Raw genomic sequence first — 17,530 nt, 5'->3', positions numbered from 1 at the left:
TAACATATAGTTGCTGACGTGCTTCTTCCCCACCGCTCGCCATGCTCTTACATTGTATGTATCTCTACACTGTCATCTTCTTTTCACTTCCCTTTTCTCTTCCTATAGAAATACTTGCAAAACACACCACATTCTCCATCCATTCTTTTCAACTTCTAGTTTTTCTTCTCTTTTCTTTTCATATTAACAAAACATATATTGTTCTCGTCATCAAACACTGTTAAACATTAAATGTAAATACACTTTTCTACACACATTCAGATCATGAGCTGTCATTTTACAACACCCTCAACTCAAACATTCTGTTACATCTGAATCTGTTCATATACTTTCGCCACTTCTTTCTAATTTAAGTTACAATTATTTTTCAAGTACCAAGAAATTTTAGTAAAAAACTAGTTTCAATTATTGTACCCAAACTATAAAACTATAATTGCAAAATCACACCACAAAAATAATACTATACATGCAGCTCTGTCCTCCGAGTAAGTCAGAAATTTAAAGTTCAAAATCATTTATCTTTACAATCTGGTCAACAAGTGTTAAGGACAAAAAATACTAAGAAAACTTGCTAAAACAACTTAACTATTTTAAAAATATCTTATTCTAAACCTAATACATGATCTATAGGCCAGGAAAGATCCAAAACAACCTCCAACAACATCAATAACCTCTTCATCAGCTAGGCACCAATTCAAAACAGCTACTTAGCCACCTAAAGATACTGACCTTATCTTCAAGAAAAAGATAATTATCCTATTTCAACACACATTAAAAGCATATAGAGCTCTGCAACCTACTTAAGCCAAAAATCCTAATCATCTCATGTTAAATTCTTACACAGTTCAATCGAAAGTGACTTTTTTTCCCTGTACTAACTACGAATTTACATATAAAGCTCCATTATTGAAGTTTGGGGCACCTCAGAGGCTAACCTTAAAATGTTAAGAGAAACACCTAAAATATCCTTTAACCATTTACCCAGTAGATCAATTATTACATGCACAGATAATATAAAGAATTACTAGATCAATATAGGATATATCTGTTAACTTACGGTAATTACTGAAAAACTATGTCAACAATTATTTTTAATTATTTTGTATGCTTTTATATGAGTGGTAATTTTTTAAGACTTAATGGGATTTTATTGGTTGAGACTTAAACTCTTAAAAATAATGTTGATACATATTCTCAATATATAACGTAACTGAGAATGAGCGAAATACGTAAGTAGTACATAATGGTAAGGGAAAGGAAGTGTAGTTACTTTTCTAAAGAGTCTTTTTTCTGCGCAGGAAAAAAACAAGCATGGTAACACAACTGTGTGATTACAAAAAAAGTGAAGACCACTTACTTGAACAATGATGCAAAGGACAACTTTTGAGAGAGAACTCTCTCAGAATCAGAAAAATACAATCATTATGTAGAGTAGTAACGTAGCAGTGTATAGATTGAGAGGAGAATCTAATGGCAAAGAATGATATGTGACAAGAATTTCTGGTTNTTCTACTGCTGTATAAAGTATTACCCTAGACTGGAAAAAAGGCATGCCGTTAGAGATATATGTGGGTTAAAATTTCCTTTCTTGAAAACGTAATTTTTATCTAGAACATTGGTTTCTCGTTCAGATATATTACGACAGATGGATACTGGATTCTCTAAAAGTTAAAAAAGAATATAACAGACTCTAATTAGTATATGGAGATTTTCTTTAGTCATTAACATGGGATACATGTATACTTAAGAAAGAATCTTTGGCGTGTTTCTCTTGGATTCTGCAATCCTGAATCGATTCTTACAGCAAAAAGGTGCACCCCAAGGAACAAAAAAAAAAAAAAAACGCCGTGCTTTACGATCAAAATATTCCGCAGCTAATTTTTGCACGATCAATATTTACATGGTCAATTCTCCAAAATCTTGTGGTGAGCGTAGAGGAAAAAGTCTTTGATTTGCCCAGTTCCAAGTTAGTTAATCAACTTCCATAGTTAACAGCATAACCTTAATATATTCCCTCCTTTATTAGCGGATTTTTAGATTATATGATGTTTGTTTAGTGGGAGATATATAATGGTGCAATGGACAGGTGGGTGTGTTTTGTTAACACTTGCAATTTAGCGTCTTTGTTCAGGGTGTTTTGCATAACTAAGGAATAGTATGGGTGGGACCTATTTTGAAAAAGGGCATAATAATATATAAGTGGGTTCGGTTATTTTGACATCCAATTTTTGACACACATTTGACATTGACAGGTGTCAAGTTTCAATTGGGTCGTTTTTTTGTTTTTTTTTTTTTTAAATTTTGGCCTGCAGAATGAAAAGGGTTTCAGACTTTTTTGCTTCCAATTCTACCCTTGGCCAATTTCATTAGTTTTCTGTGTCAGAAAATTTTCTCTCTCATATTTCCTCCTTTCCCTTCGTCTTCTCCGACGTTTTCGTCCTCTCCATTGCCTTCTTCTTGCATATCCCGTTTTCCATCGTTTTGCTGAAATGGGAAGTTCCAGAATGAATCTTCGTTGGACCAAGGTGCCTTCTCTCGTTGTAGGTTTGGGTATTGGGGTTGTTGTCGTTTCTTCCACACGTTATGGGTTTTTTGTAATTTGTTTTGGTGTTTTCATTTGAGTTATTTTCTTTGGGAAGTTGACCGTTCGTCATTCATTTTCAACTATGTATGTTTGCACTCTCAACGAACGGTTGACAGAGGAGCAACGTGAAGTCATTTCGAAGACTCCATTTGCTTGGTGGAATGTCGAATGAGGAAGCGGGTGGAATGTGCAACAATGAAGAAGGTGCAATGTCGCCAAATGCACCGGGTGGAATGTCCAACAACCAATCACAATTGAAGACGTATGTTAGGATTGGTTCAAGAAGGCATTTTAAGAGCCAAACACTTAGGACACCATACACCGCGAATGTAGTAGTTAGAAAGAAAAATGAGTAATTATTGTATTAGACCTGAGTCTTAGAACAAGAAAAAGATGTTGGAATTAAACCTATTTGGTTCAATATATAGAACATCCATGTTTGCTTCAATACATTTATGTATTTCATAATTGGAATTTGATTGTGTCTTTTATTTAAGTGTTTTATTTTTTGATTTGCAAATGATAATGTTTGTGGAAAAAAATGAATTAATGATTGTGATTTGATCAATATAGCTGAACTGGTGAACATAATGGTAGTAAAGTGTGCAATGTAATCGTTTACAATGGCCCTGTAAACGATTACGCGAGTCTTACTCAGATTATGGACAACCTGTTTAACAAAAGGAGCCACCTGTTAAAACACAGGGGACCACAACTTCAGTTCTGGTACCTCTGCTGTGAAAATGTGCCTTGTAATCGTTTACAAGGAGACTGTAATCGATTACGCGAGTCTGAACACGAATTTGGACATCCTGTTGAACTGAAGGAGCCATCAGTGATAACATGGAGGACCACAGTGTGATTTTTAACCAAATCCAATGGTTTAAATTGTATTTTTTGATTCTTGAGTGAGGAGAGGCTTGAACCTAATGTTCTGGGTCACCCATGATGTAGGGGGGGACCACCCATGTTCAGAACCTTGAGTCAAGTCAAGTTGTTCAATGTATGCTGTCAAAATGTGGCTTGTAATCGTTTACAATCAGACTGTAATCGATTACGCGAGTCTGAACATGAATTTGGACATCCTGTTGGACTGAAGGAGCCACCAGTGATAACATGGAGGACCACAATGTGTTTTTAACCAAATCCAAAGGTTTAAATTGTATTTTTTGATTCTTGAGTGAGGAGAGGCTTGAACCTAATGTTCTGGGTCACCCATGATGTAGGGGGGACCACCCATGTTCAGAACCTTGAGTCAAGTCAAGTTGTTCAATGTATGCTGTCAAAATGTGGCTTGTAATCGTTTACAATCAGGCTGTAATCGATTACGCGAGTCTGAACACGAATTTGGACATCCTGTTGAACTGAAGGAGCCACAAGTGATAACATGGAGGACCACAATGTGTTTTTAACCAAATCCAATGGTTTAAATTGTATTTTTTGGTTCTTGAGTGAGGAGAGGCTTGAATCTAATGTTATGGGTCACCCATGATGTAGGGGGGACCACCCATGTTCAGAACCTTGAGTCAAGTCAAGTTTTTCAATGTATGTTGTCAAAATGTGCCTTGTAATCGTTTACAATCAGGCTGTAATCGATTACACGAGTCTGAACACGAATTTGGACATCCAGTTGAACTGAAGGAGCCTCCAACGATAACATGGAGGACCACAATGTATTTTTAACCAAATCCAATGGTTTAAATTGTATTTTTTGGTTCTTGAGTGATGAGAGGTCTGAACCTAATGTTCTGGGTCACCCATGATGTAGGGGGGGACCACCCATGTTTAGATCCTTGAGTCAAGTCAAGTTGTTCAATGTATGCTGTCAAAATGTGGCTTGTAATCGTTTACAATCAGGCTGTAATCGATTACGCGAGTCTGAATACGAATTTGGACATCCTGTTGAACTGAAGGAGCCACCAGTGATAACATGGAGGACCATAGTGTGTTTTTAACCAAATCTAATGGTTTTTAACCTTTTCCAACTTGGTTTTTCAAAAACATCACCTCAAACGAAACACTCACACCTCTAGAAAATGTACAAGTAAAAAACACTGAATTTGTCTTCAAAAATACCTAAAATCCCCTGTAGTCCCCCACGTTATCCCTGGTGGTTCCTTACGTGCAAAAGGATGTCCAAAACAACAAACAGACTCGCGTAAACGATTACAACATCTTTGTAAACGATTACAACACACTTGTAAACGATTACAAGGCTGTTTTTTGCTGCATAGGTTACAGTACTTCTCATAAATTGGTAAGAAACTTTGATACATTGCACATAAACAAAACTGGACATCAATCACCATTCATTTGTACATTCAACATAAACAAGGTTGAAATCAAATTTCTTATTCATATGAGAATTTGTACAATCTGTTCATATATATTAAAAATACACAGTCTTCATAAACAATTTGTACAATCTGTTCACTACATTTGAACATAGGACAACTATCCTACATTTGAACACAGGACAACTATCCTACAACCATCATCATCAATTTGAACAAACATCTGAATTTCCTTTTCGGTTTCTTCATCCAAGACAACTCCTTCACCAACTTCTTCAGCAGCTCCACACATACTTTCTTCATCACCTCCAACAACACCTTCTTCACCACCTCCACCCAAAGCTTCTCCATCACCTCCACCAACAGCTTCTTCATTCAACACATCTTCAGCAGCTCCAGCAACACCTTCGTTCAACACATCCTCAACACCTCCACCCACACCTTCTTCATCACCTCCACCAAAACCTTCTTCATGGAACACATCTTCATTCAAAATTGGAATTTGACGAATTTCAAATAACTCATTCGTCAACGAAGCAAGTCTTGAATTCAAGTCGTTCCACATGCACTTTTCTTAGTAACCCATTCATTTCAATAATGACAGATGAATCGACAAACATTCGAACCCGCCACTACAAAACAATAAAAATAAATTTTGATTACTTACCATAAAAAATCACAACTATAACTAATACCTAAACTTTAACTTACCTTTGGGTTACCGGACGCCATTTCAACTGCACAATAAATCAATGGTACATTAGGGTTCACCACACAAATACCTAAGATCAAACAACAATAAACAACGGTTCCACCCAAAACAAGAAACAGAGCCACATCACAAAACACACCCAAAAAGCCAAACGCGAAAGAAAACGTAAAAGAGAACACACCCAAAACGCCAAAAGCCAAACACACCCAAAACGCGAAAGAGAACGTACTGGTACACAGTCAATGCAAAAAACCACTTTTGCTTGAGATGACGCCTTTCAATGACCAAAACCACCCCAATGGGAGAGACGCGAATGGGACAGGCGAATGGAGAGAGGCCGAATGGGAGAAGCAAATGGGAGAGGCGAATGGAGATAGGGCGAATGGGAGATTTGGCGAATGGGAGAATGAGAGAGAAGAACAATGCTTAGAACGAAAGTGAAAAAAGATGAAAAATGAAACTGCCAAATTCAATTTTCATACCACCAGAATTCCAATTCTACCCTTATGTGCTTTTTTAGATGGAATTTTTTAATGAGCTTCAGCCATCCAATACAAATTTGACACGTGAACCGGTGTCAAATTTATGTCAAAAGATGGTGTTAAACAAACATTTTTCATTCCAAAAACAACCCAATTAGTGTTTCTTGCTGTACCTCCACACATTTTTCTTTACATTTTTACATATCTTTAAATTCCAAAATTAATTTCTGTAATTCAAAAAAAAAAAATTTTGTGTTTCAACGAATTTTGTTGAAAATTTTTTCCTTCAATATATTTCAAAGTCTATTAAAAATTTTATAAGTGTTTAATGAATTTTGAAATTTATTAAAATTTTTGAAAACTTTTTTAATAAATTGTAGGTTCGGAATTTTAAAAAGAGACAATATGATGGATTAACATCACATATTAAGAGGCAACCCAGTGTGAAGAACAATCCAATAAATTAATAGACATTTTTCTTAATAATTTTAAAACAAATTTCTTAATCAAAATGAAAATTCATTTTTACGTAGAGATAAAATAGGTTAAGTTACTAAATTGAGAATGTGTTATAGCAAAATATTTTTTCAAAATTTTATTCCTGGAAAGAAGACTTGGTAGACAGATGGCTTAAATTGATAGAAATACGGGTGCTTCTGATAACATCCAATGATTTTTCCAATTATAGATGTCATACTGTAAGCAACAACTGCTGAATAGCTTTGCACTATTTTCTTAGGTTGTCCAAATATAATGCATTTTCCATCCTACTTCTAACCTAAATAAACTGTCTTGACTTGTCAATGTTACAGAAAAAGAGACATGGCAGCTATTCCAAAAATCTTGTTCAGTTTCATTGAGATTCTGCAGACCGAAAATGTGACCAATATTCATTGACAAGATTCCCAAACAGCGATCCTTCTCTCTTTATCAACTTCATTGGTTCATCATACTCCACAAGTTTTCCTGAAAAAAAATAAATAAATAGTCACTCTGTTTTCGTAGAAGACAAATAACTAAACATTAAAAGTTCCAACGCATGATCAATTATTTCAAAACTTAAATCATCACAATTATAGATTATTTTGGAAAAGCATGTATTGAACGAGAATGATAAGAAAAAGGGTAGTTGAATACCATCACTAATGGCAAGAACCTTGGTGCAATCCATCACAGTTGGTATCCGGTGAGCTACCGTGATAACTGTACAATCTGCAAACTCGGTTCGAATGGTTTTCTGCAAAATCAAATCAGTTGCATTATCAATTGATGCAGTTGCTTCATCAAGCACCAATATGCGACTTCTTCGTAGAAGAGCACGTCCTAAACAAAATAGTTGTCGCTGTCCCATGCTCCAGTTTGCTCCAGCTTCAACAACTGTACAATAATTTGCCACTATTCATTAATACTTACGTAGGAGTTTGTCAGAGCAGAGTTGTAGGAACAAAACATGAAGTGTACCTGAAGAGTTTAATCCTAATCCCTCTTCTTTCTCTTGGACAGCCTCTTGTAACTGACACTTCCCAAGAACCTTCACATTGAAGCTAAAATCAGTCCACAGATACAAAGTATAGCTGTAAAAAACATAAAAGACATTACAAAATACTGAAAAATTACAAAACATGTATGTCGTTACCTCCCATATCTCTTGATCAGAGTGTTGAGATAAGGGGTCCAAGTTGTATCTGACTGTGCCATTAAAAAGAGTAGGATCTTGAGGTATGATAGCAAAGCGTGACCTCAAGTCATGAAGACCAATAGAACAAATGTCTATGCCATCAACTACTATTTGTCCACCAGCTGGCTCTACAAGACGGAATAGAGCACCTATGAGAGTGGATTTTCCACTGCCTGTTCTGCCAACAATACCAATTTTGTGCCCTCCTTCAAACGTGCATGTGATGCCACGCAGTACTAGTGGTGCATCAGGCCTGTAACGTATCTATTTTGATACCAAGAAGCAAATTAGGAGCTTCGCTTCACGGGTTCAACCCCATTTTTAAGGACATAGAGCAACATGTTTTGAAATAGTAATAATACCTGCAATTCCTTTATCTGTACTCGACCAGCAACTGGCCAATTCGCAGGAGGACGATTTCCTTCTATAACTTCTGGTGCCTCACTTGGTATATGCATATACTGATTTAGCCTCTCCACTGATATTATATAGTTCGCGAGATTGCATTGATTTTGAATTGAAAATACCAAGGAGAGGTTAAGTGAAAGGCCATAAGAAAGGGCCATGCCAATAAATCCTGGAATAACATCATAAGTTGACATTATAATATTTGCATTGGACCGAGCTTATAATGAAAAACATCATTTGCACGAATAACACAAAATGTAGCTTTCTAAAAGCAATAATAGAAAAAGTCTCACCAGAGGAGAAACTTCCAGGTGGAAGTACGACCATGCAAAGTGCAGCAGATGCGAGAACAACAGCACTGACTGTTTCTAATCGTTGAATCAACCACTCATTTGCTGCAAAACTATGGAAGTAAGGACTAGCATTGACATCAATTAGATCAAGATTTTTCTGAAAAAAACGATCTTCCTCCTCAAAAGCCCTTATTGTCACAGCTCCAGCAACAGATTCAGCAAGATGGTTGGCTACAAAGGATTTTGTGGTGCCATTCAACCGCATCAGTTCTTTCGCAGAAGCAAAGTAATATTTCTGTATAAAAGAAATTATTAGGCTAACAAGTATTTTTACTTTGCAATGAGAGTATTTAAATCTATGAAAAATTGTTACGAAGTCATTAAAAGAGGAAAAGATAAAAGAGCCTCCATATTGTAAATTTTCTTTGTGAACTGAGCTATAGCTTAGTGCCCTTTTGTAGTACACAAGTTTCCTTATTTTAAAAGTCAAATCTTGATTAAATCAGATACTTCCCAGCTATTTGAAAATTCCAAATTTTCTACATGGAAAATAGGTTTGGAAAACCCGCATTATCTAAAAATGCAAGGATGAAGTCTATCTGTGCATTATGATCTCATGTCCAACAATAACCCTGTGCGGTTAAATAATTTTATTCTCAAATTAATTTAAAAAATGACACTAAATTATCCATGTATGTAATCCAAAGAAGAATTCGTTTATCACCTGCAAGCGGATTGCAAAATAAATCATTGGGATTGAGACAAACAAAACTTGCCAAGTAACAACTGCTAAAACTGCAAGATTAGCATAACAATTTGAAGTGGCTGCCACAGTAAACAAACAGCTGAATGCAACATCAAGGTCCACAATGTTGAGATCCGAGGAGACCTAAACAAGGAAATAACAGACAAAAAATCAGTGCTTCCATGCATTGCATTACATTGTAAAGGGAAAGAAAAAAAAAATGTTAAACATGCTTACCCTAGTTAGTATCCGTCCTAAAGGAGTGGAGTCATAAAATGACATGGGAGCACGAAAAAGGGAGTTCAGTAGCTGTAAAAATAATGACTTTGACGATTGAAGGCCAAAAGCGACTGTAGCAAGACTTCTGGCCAACAAGAATGTTGATGAAATAGCTCCAATCAACAAGTAAACCACAATCAATTTCAAAGAGCTGACTTGAGGGTTGTCAACACTAGCTGCCATCCACGAGTTTTGTAATATTTGGCCAATCACAAACGTTAGCTGAGAAAAAACAGCCAAAGAGAATAATATATATCCTTTGCTCTGACTCAGATACTGTATATACGGTCTGAAACCATGGTCTCCTTTTTCTCTCTCTTCTTGCTTAATCAATTGATCACCTTTTGATGCTTCATATTGTTTCTCCATGGATGTTTTTCTAATATCTCTAGAACTATTTGAATGTTTCTGGGAAGAAGTGACATCCACAAGCCGGTCAGAACCAGCAGTCTCTTTGTGGGCATTCACAAGGTTCTGAAATTCTTGGCTTGAGCTCAACAAATGGTGATAGGGAGCAGCTTCTATAATTTCACCATCTGACATCAACTATAGAAAAAAAGAGTAATTACAGCTATGCTAATTTACATCCAGTGCTTTACAATTACAGAACTATTCATTATATGCAAAAAAAAGAAATAAAAAAATGACATAACTAGTGCTTCAAGATGGAAAAAATTACCAAAACGTAATCAAATGCTGGAAGGAAGTCAACTTGATGAGTCACGAGCAAGACTGTTTTCCCAGCAAGTCCTTCCATTATGTATTCCTGTCCAGTTAAAAGCCATTTATCAGTGAAAAGTTAATAACACCAACACATAACAAACGTAGTAATGGAAGAAGAGAAATTTTCATTACATTAAACAAATTTGTTGCAGTATGTGCATCAACTGCACTGAATGGGTCATCCAAGAGATATATATCAGCATTCTTATATAGTGCACGTGCAAGTTGAATTCGCTGCTTCTGGCCTCCACTCAGGTTAACTCCTCTCTCTCCTATTTCAGTGAGATCGCCATTGGGAAACAACTCTAGGTCCTTCAATAGTGAAGACCTATGAAGTGTTACTTGATATTTTTCAGCATCCATGTCTGCCCCAAACAATATATTCTCACGAACTGTACCTGATTGTATCCAGGCTGTTTGAGAAACATAGGCAAACTTGCCATACACTTCAAGCTATAAATCAAAAAGCAAAATCAGGTACTATTAATCAAATCAATCTAATATCACTACTCAAATGAATGATAGAAAAAAATGCATGCTGGTAACTTGCACATAGTGAAAATCTCATCTGAGTAGCCCATGGAAGTACCACAGTTTGCAAAGTTTTATAATAGACAAAAAGGAACATAATCTTACTTCTCCCTGAGTCATAGAAACTTCTCTGAGAATCGATGCTAAGAGAGTTGATTTGCCTGAGCCAACCTCTCCACAGATAGCCACCTTTTGCCCTGGTCTAACCTCCAAATTTATGTTTCTCAGTGTTGGCTCTGATACATTATCTTCGCATGAAAAGTTCGCAGACTTGATTGTTATTGAACCCCTCATATTGTCATCGAGAGACCTTTTTGTGACATTTGCACTTTGCAGTTCAGGTGCCTCCAGAAATTTTACAATCCTAGTAAACGCAACTTTTGCCTGAATGATCACCCCAATAACATCAGGAATGGTTCTAATTGGATCTTGAACAAGGCGCAAAGTAGCCACAAAAGTGAAAACATTATTTGCATGCAGAGGAACACTAAGAAAGTAACATGCCCCAAAGGAAGCAGCAGAGATCAGAACAGGGCTGGACCAAAAGAGAAAGGTGTTGTACGCCTTTCTTAATTGCACTGCATACAACCATTTGAGCTCCTCTTTCCTTAATCTCTCTATAGCATTTCTAAACTTGGTTTCCCATGCATACAACTTCAACACCTTCATATTCACAAGAGCCTCAGAGCAAGCCTTCAATCTCTCATCTTGTGCGACCATAAGCTTGGTTTGAAACTTGTGTTGTAACTTTGCAAGTGGAGTGTTGCAAAGAACAGTGATTACTATCACCACCAAGGAGGCAATTGTTGCCAGCCCAACAGCACGAAAAAGAATTACCAATGAGATGCATAGTTGAAAGCTAGTTGTCCAAGTCTGGTGAAACCAATAGGGAAATTCACCAATTCTATAAGCATCCACAGTGACATAATTCATTATCTCACCACCAGAATGCATCAATCTAGCAGAATTGGATAACCTCAATTGCTTTCTATAAATGGCCGCAGTTAGCAGTGACCTAACTTTCAGACCAATAAGTCTGCAGCGGAAATACCATTGCCTTTGAGAAAGGGATTCAATGGATTTTGTAAAGAAAAGTGATATTGCCAATACAAAACCTTCATATTTGAAACTCTCATTACCCTCAGCAACCAATATAAAAGAATTCAAAAGAAGAGGTCCCGAAGACAATGCAAGTACCTTAAGCAATGCAAAGAATCCCGATACTAAAATTTCTCTCCAGTGGCATAAAAGTATTATCCTCAAAACTGATGGTTGCGAGGATGGATCCTTCTGTTTTTCTCTGTTCAGTTGGTCCAGAAATAGTAAATAACGACTTTCTGCTCGATCCTCCTCCCGTAACCCGGGAATGTCTTCTTCCTGAAGTGTTTTCTCTTTACCCATTTTCATCAATGGATTCAACCACCAGAATGACATTTTACTGAAGAACCCCGCTTTGGCAAATGGTGTTACATATGAAATAGATTCTTTTTTATCAGACTCGCCATTTAAGAGGGAATAAAGACTTTCATCAGTTTCTCTGTTAGTTTCTCCATAACTGGATTCCTTAAATGTGCATAATAACAATAATATCGCCCCCGGAAAAGATAGAATATCTGAAGCTATCATAAGGGACAGTTCTCTGCTACTAATTGCATAAAACAATGATGACGCACAGAAAATACCAGAAATCAAAAAGATCAGAATAGAATAAAGCCTCGACCATCTTCTCGGAAGTTGTTTCAACTTAAGACTTAACATTAAACTCACTAACAACCACGTTAATCCGTGAAAGATTTCTAGCAACCACCAATCAAAAGGCAACACAGTTTGGGTCTTCCTCAACTTTTCCTCTAAAACCCAAATGCCTAAGCACAAATGCACCAACCCAATAACTCCATTTGCTATGGAAGAAACTGTCTGCAAATATGAATATCTTTGCACCTGTATTATACCCCGAGATGGTTTTAGTGTTGATTTCTTGATCATGATGAAGACAAGGATCATGAGTAATAACACATCAAAGCAAGAGATCAACAAATGGTTGACACAAGTAGAAGGATCGATGAGAAGTCTAAAGTCATAACTGCAAGGCATTCTTCCCGCCTCCGAACAACCAGATTCCCCACAAAGCACGCTCCAAAACACCGTCATCTCCTTGACTTCTCTGGAAAAAAAAAAAGCAAAGAAGCCCATAAAATCATGCCCTTGGAGAGGAAATCATTATCCTCAAAACTTTGAAACTAAAACCCATAAATAGTTTATCAACAAGCTTTAGCCAAAGAGACGTATTTGAGAACGTGTCTCTGGCTAAGTTGACTTTTAAGAGAGAGAAATGAACATGGACAAACAAATTTTCACATGCATTAATCACTTATATCATCAAAAAGTAGAAGATATGACAATGGTGAGCCATAAATGCCTTATACGAGTTTGGTTTTTCTTTCTGAAGTGAAAGAGTATTCTTGACTATTTTCAAACATTCTCTTTTCAGTAACACTCTATTACCGGGTCAAAATCATGTGAACGAACGTCAGTAATTTAGAAATAGAACAAGTTGTTTAACAAGACTCACAAACGTCACTACAAAAGAGTAGAATTAATATGCTTTTTGGTGGTGAGAGGTATCTTCCATTGTGTCAGCTAGTTATTGGTTATTCCTCAGTTGTGAATGATAGCATTTGAGTTTCATATATACTAATCAATAAGTATATTAGTAAATAATATGCGTGTTTTCTATACATCTTCGTTTTTGTTCCAGTTTCATGTATGGGGCATCTGGGCTAGTTCAAATTCAAGTTCTAAAATGCCCTCGACAGGGTGAAGGAGTTTGGTTGAAATATTCTTTATCATTTATAAAATTTGGCTTTTTTCTCCTTGGTTTAGGCCAGCGATAAATTAAAATTAAACTCTAATATCTGTCCATACGTTTGATTTCCCTTTAACAATCTTCTATACCATTTTTTTTTCTCTACCACTTGTCACTTTATTTCCTTTATTTTTTTTTTCTAGCATACTGATGTATCAAATGAAAGCAACTTCATTCCATCAAGAAAACATGGGAAAAAAATAACACAATAAAAAATGGCTTCTGCCCGTTGAAGTTTGTTACGATAATATATATAAAAAAAATTACAAAAAGGAATATTTCAAATAGACCAACCAAACGTGGCTCGTTCAATTTAATGATAATAAAACAGAATGAACATTGAAATCAGTAAAAAGACAAACTCTTTCAATTTAATGATAATAAAACAGAATGAACATAGGAATCAGTAAAAGGACAAACCTATACAATGTATCGTGAGAAACCTGAACTCATCGGTGGCTAAATGCCACACGCAAACTTATTTTCCTTTTGAACGCGTCTATCAGAATACCGCAATGGACAACTTGTGTGACGGTTAAATAACACGAAAAAAGGAAAAAAAATCACATGTTTCTAGTGTTTGTGAAAGTGTTGTTTGGTGAAGACAGGGTACGCATGTATGTGATGATGAGAAGAATGAGGTTATGGAGAAAACGAAAGGGAGGATGCGAAGAAGAAAAAACAAAGATGAAGAAGCTTGCTGTGGTAACAGTGGAAGTGAGTGAAAGTGTTGAAGAATGAAGGTTGCAGCGAAAGAAGGTGCATCTTCTGTAAGGAGAGAAAACATGTATGCATTTATATGAAAAAACCAATACGATGTCGTCATGGCTAACGTCAGTTGTTATGTTTTCTTCTGTTGGAGAGCTTACTCACTCAATTGTTATTGAAACACCTTTCCCTTAACAATATTATATTAATTAACTATCTATTCATCTTAACCACACATTTTTTTTATCCACAATATTTCAACATAATACCTTATTATTATGAAAGGTCAGGATATAACCAGGTTATAAAAATGTCTTCACTCGAATAAACAATTAGTAAATTTAAAATAACAAATATATTTTACTTATAGGAATTCAATACATGTCTAAAAATTTATAAACATCCACGCCACCCTATCTAGCTATTTTAAATTCTACTAGTATTTTAAAATAGAGCATATTATACTTACAATTTTCTCTTACTTTTTTTTAATTATGTTATTTGTTAAATATTAAATTTTTATATCTTTTATACATTTTTGTTACCAAAAGTTATTTTACATTTATGTACAAGTTATACAATGAGATTTACTATTTGTTGAAAAAAACTTTCACAACATTAAAATTGTTAAAATGTCAACTTATATCAACTATATCTGTGAAAAGATTACTTAGTTTTGCTTTTATTTTAATTGAAAATTATTAAAAAAAATAATTATGAAAGAATTATTCATAACTTTTCAATAAAATGTTTTCGACTTGTGCAAAACAAGTCAACTCTCTCGACTACTCATGATGTTAGAAAAAGATACATTGTAAACATTATAAATTTAAAACTATGTTGATTGTAACTCAGAATAATCAATTAATGATGTTTATTATGACATATTAAACTTTTTTTTTCATATTTTCAAATCAAACATCTCCAAAAATTCTCATATTTCTCACTTGTGTGTTTTGTTGTATTTTTCATATTTTTATTTGCGCCTACAAATTTTATCCACTAAAATATAAATAAATAAAATACCTTCTTTAAAATATTTTCTTACTATTTTATATTTAACTAAAATTTTAATCATGTTAACAACGATACCATACAAACAGTGAGTGGAATTTTTAATATGTAAATTTTATAACTAAGAGTACTTTTATAATTGATAATAGATTTGTCATTTATGTTTTTTTTTATTGCTATTAATAAATACCTAAACATACTTTAAATCTTAGGAAAACAAAATTAATACGATATTTTTCAAAGAAAAATGTTTAATATTTTAGAAATTTTGCAAGATACATAAATCATTAATAATTTATAATCGCTATCTTTAATAATTTATCGTTGTATGCTAAACATTAAAATAAATTTAATTAGAAATTCAAATTAAAAGAATATAATATAAGAACTAAGACATAAAATATCCCATACAAGAAACGGCATTGATCCCTTGCTAAAAACAAATTAGATGTCCTGTATCTCTTTATTTAATTTGAATATATCAGTTTTATAAAAATGATTAAACTTGTAATTTGGAATTTATAATAAAGACAGGAAGAAAAATGATAAAATTTTATTATTCACCATCTACGTGACATTTTATTTAAAGTTGTACAATCTTTCATTGAGAAAAAAAAAGGATTTTAACTTTGTCAAACGTCTTATGCAATATAATGTTTTTAGAAAAATATGATCAACAATTATAATATTGATTGGTCTGATTTTAGTTATTAAAAGCTTAGAATGTTTCATAATTTTTTAAGGTATGTTGAATTGTGTAAAATTTAAAATATGAAATAGAAGTTGTATTCTCGTAACCTTTTTTCTTCTAATATAAAATGTTAACAGAACTTTCCTTGCGAACATTAATTATAATTGAACTTATCTCACATTCATAAATTAAAATTATATATTTATAATTAAAAAAGAAACATAATTATAATATATGTATTATAATTATGTTACTTTTAAATGATAATATAAGTATATAAAATAAAAAATATATATAATTTTTTTAAAAAAGTATAAAGGTGGAGGGAGACACGCATGGAATGTGGTTCTGCTAGTTTTATATAAAGAACATTAAAGTTTTTATAATGGATAACAGATTCTATATTAAGACACGCACTATATTGAAGATATATGGTATGGTCCCACGGAGCACATTGATAAAGCATGTTTGGCTGGTAAGTATTTTTTTATTACTATTATAATTTTGTTATTTTCAATTGTTGGAGATTATTATAATTTGTTATATATTTTGAATTGTCCTATGATTGTTGCTTTATTAAATTCAAACATTATTTTATAAATTGATTTTTTAGGAGTTAAATTAAGTTTAATGTTTATTTTTTAAGAAAAATTTATGAAAATTTAATATTTTTTTTAATAAAATTTATTGTTTGTAAGTATTGATGATAACATGAATCTAAGTTTTGTCTTGAATAAAATAGACGAAAATAAATATTATATAAAAAATAACCTTAAATCTAATGTTTCAAATTTTTTATTAAAAAATTGTTAATATTTTTTGTGAATTGAACTTGATATTTTTTAAATAGCTTTTTTTAAGAAAAAAAAAATGTGTTACACACGTTATATTTCTAATTATGACATTGAATCTTATAACAATTTATTTTGAGTGTGAAATAAAAGTAGAAATTGTGTGAGATTTTTTATTGTGAGCGAAAGTAAAAATGAGTATTTGTAAAAGTTGATAATGGTTAGTGCTTTAGTAGAGTTGACATCTCATAATAAAAGCATTTAAAGCTGTTCAATTCATTTTTTAGTTGTGTTATTTTTTCACTTCTTCTTATCCTAGTGGTAGAGAAGGTGTTTATAACAACTATTTTTTTCACTTCTTCTTATCCTAGTCGTGAAGAAGGTGTTTATAAGAGGCTGATTTATTCAATAAATTTTATAATAAGAATGAATAATCAAAGTTAAATTACATGTTTTTTTCATCAGACATATATTTAGGATAATGATATTTAGACAACATTTGAACATTGATTACGTGTCAATTTGTGATTGGCTAAAAATTACTCACAGTTAATAATAATAATCATAAACATTATTGTAGAGTAATTTTTGGTCAATCACAGATTGACATGTAATCAATGTTCAAATGTTGTCAAAAAAATGTTGTCTAAATATCATTATCTATTTATAAATATTACTTTGAATTTACCATTAAATGTGACTCATTTACTACCAATAAATGATATTATTCT

General features: G+C 33.6%; 1 protein-coding gene across 1 annotated transcript; it reads right to left on the bottom strand.

Moving 5' to 3' along the window:
• Window positions 1–6,644: 6,644 nt before the first annotated feature.
• Window positions 6,645–14,385, bottom strand: LOC106772011 (ABC transporter C family member 10). Its single transcript, XM_014658113.2, has 12 exons — window positions 14,016–14,385; window positions 10,835–12,893; window positions 10,331–10,651; window positions 10,155–10,241; window positions 9,434–10,021; window positions 9,176–9,340; window positions 8,452–8,746; window positions 8,113–8,327; window positions 7,709–8,014; window positions 7,534–7,603; window positions 7,210–7,449; window positions 6,645–7,038 (listed from the first exon to the last, which is right to left on the bottom strand). Exons 2-12 carry the CDS (start codon window positions 12,878–12,880, stop codon window positions 6,926–6,928), a joined length of 4,446 nt encoding a protein of 1,481 aa, XP_014513599.1. The 5' UTR covers window positions 12,881–12,893; window positions 14,016–14,385; the 3' UTR covers window positions 6,645–6,925.
• Between the last annotated feature and the right edge of the window lie 3,145 nt (window positions 14,386–17,530).

The sequence above is a fragment of the Vigna radiata genome, chromosome 8 (assembly GCF_000741045.1).
Source record: "Vigna radiata var. radiata cultivar VC1973A chromosome 8, Vradiata_ver6, whole genome shotgun sequence".
In the NCBI taxonomy this organism is placed as follows: Eukaryota; Viridiplantae; Streptophyta; class Magnoliopsida; order Fabales; family Fabaceae; genus Vigna; species Vigna radiata.
Note: the sequence above shows the minus strand (reverse complement) of the source record. Positions and strands in the feature narration are given on the sequence as shown.

Coding starts and splice junctions, on each gene's coding strand:
- LOC106772011 (XM_014658113.2), bottom strand. CDS start 12,880: ATGACGGTGTTTTGGAGCGTGCTTTGTGGGGAATCTGGTTGTTCGGAG. Junction 9,341..9,433: donor TAGGACGGATACTAACTAGG/GTAAGCATGTTT, acceptor TTCCTTGTTTAG/GTCTCCTCGGATCTCAACAT. Junction 7,604..7,708: donor CTGATCAAGAGATATGGGAG/GTAACGACATAC, acceptor TTCAATGTGAAG/GTTCTTGGGAAGTGTCAGTT.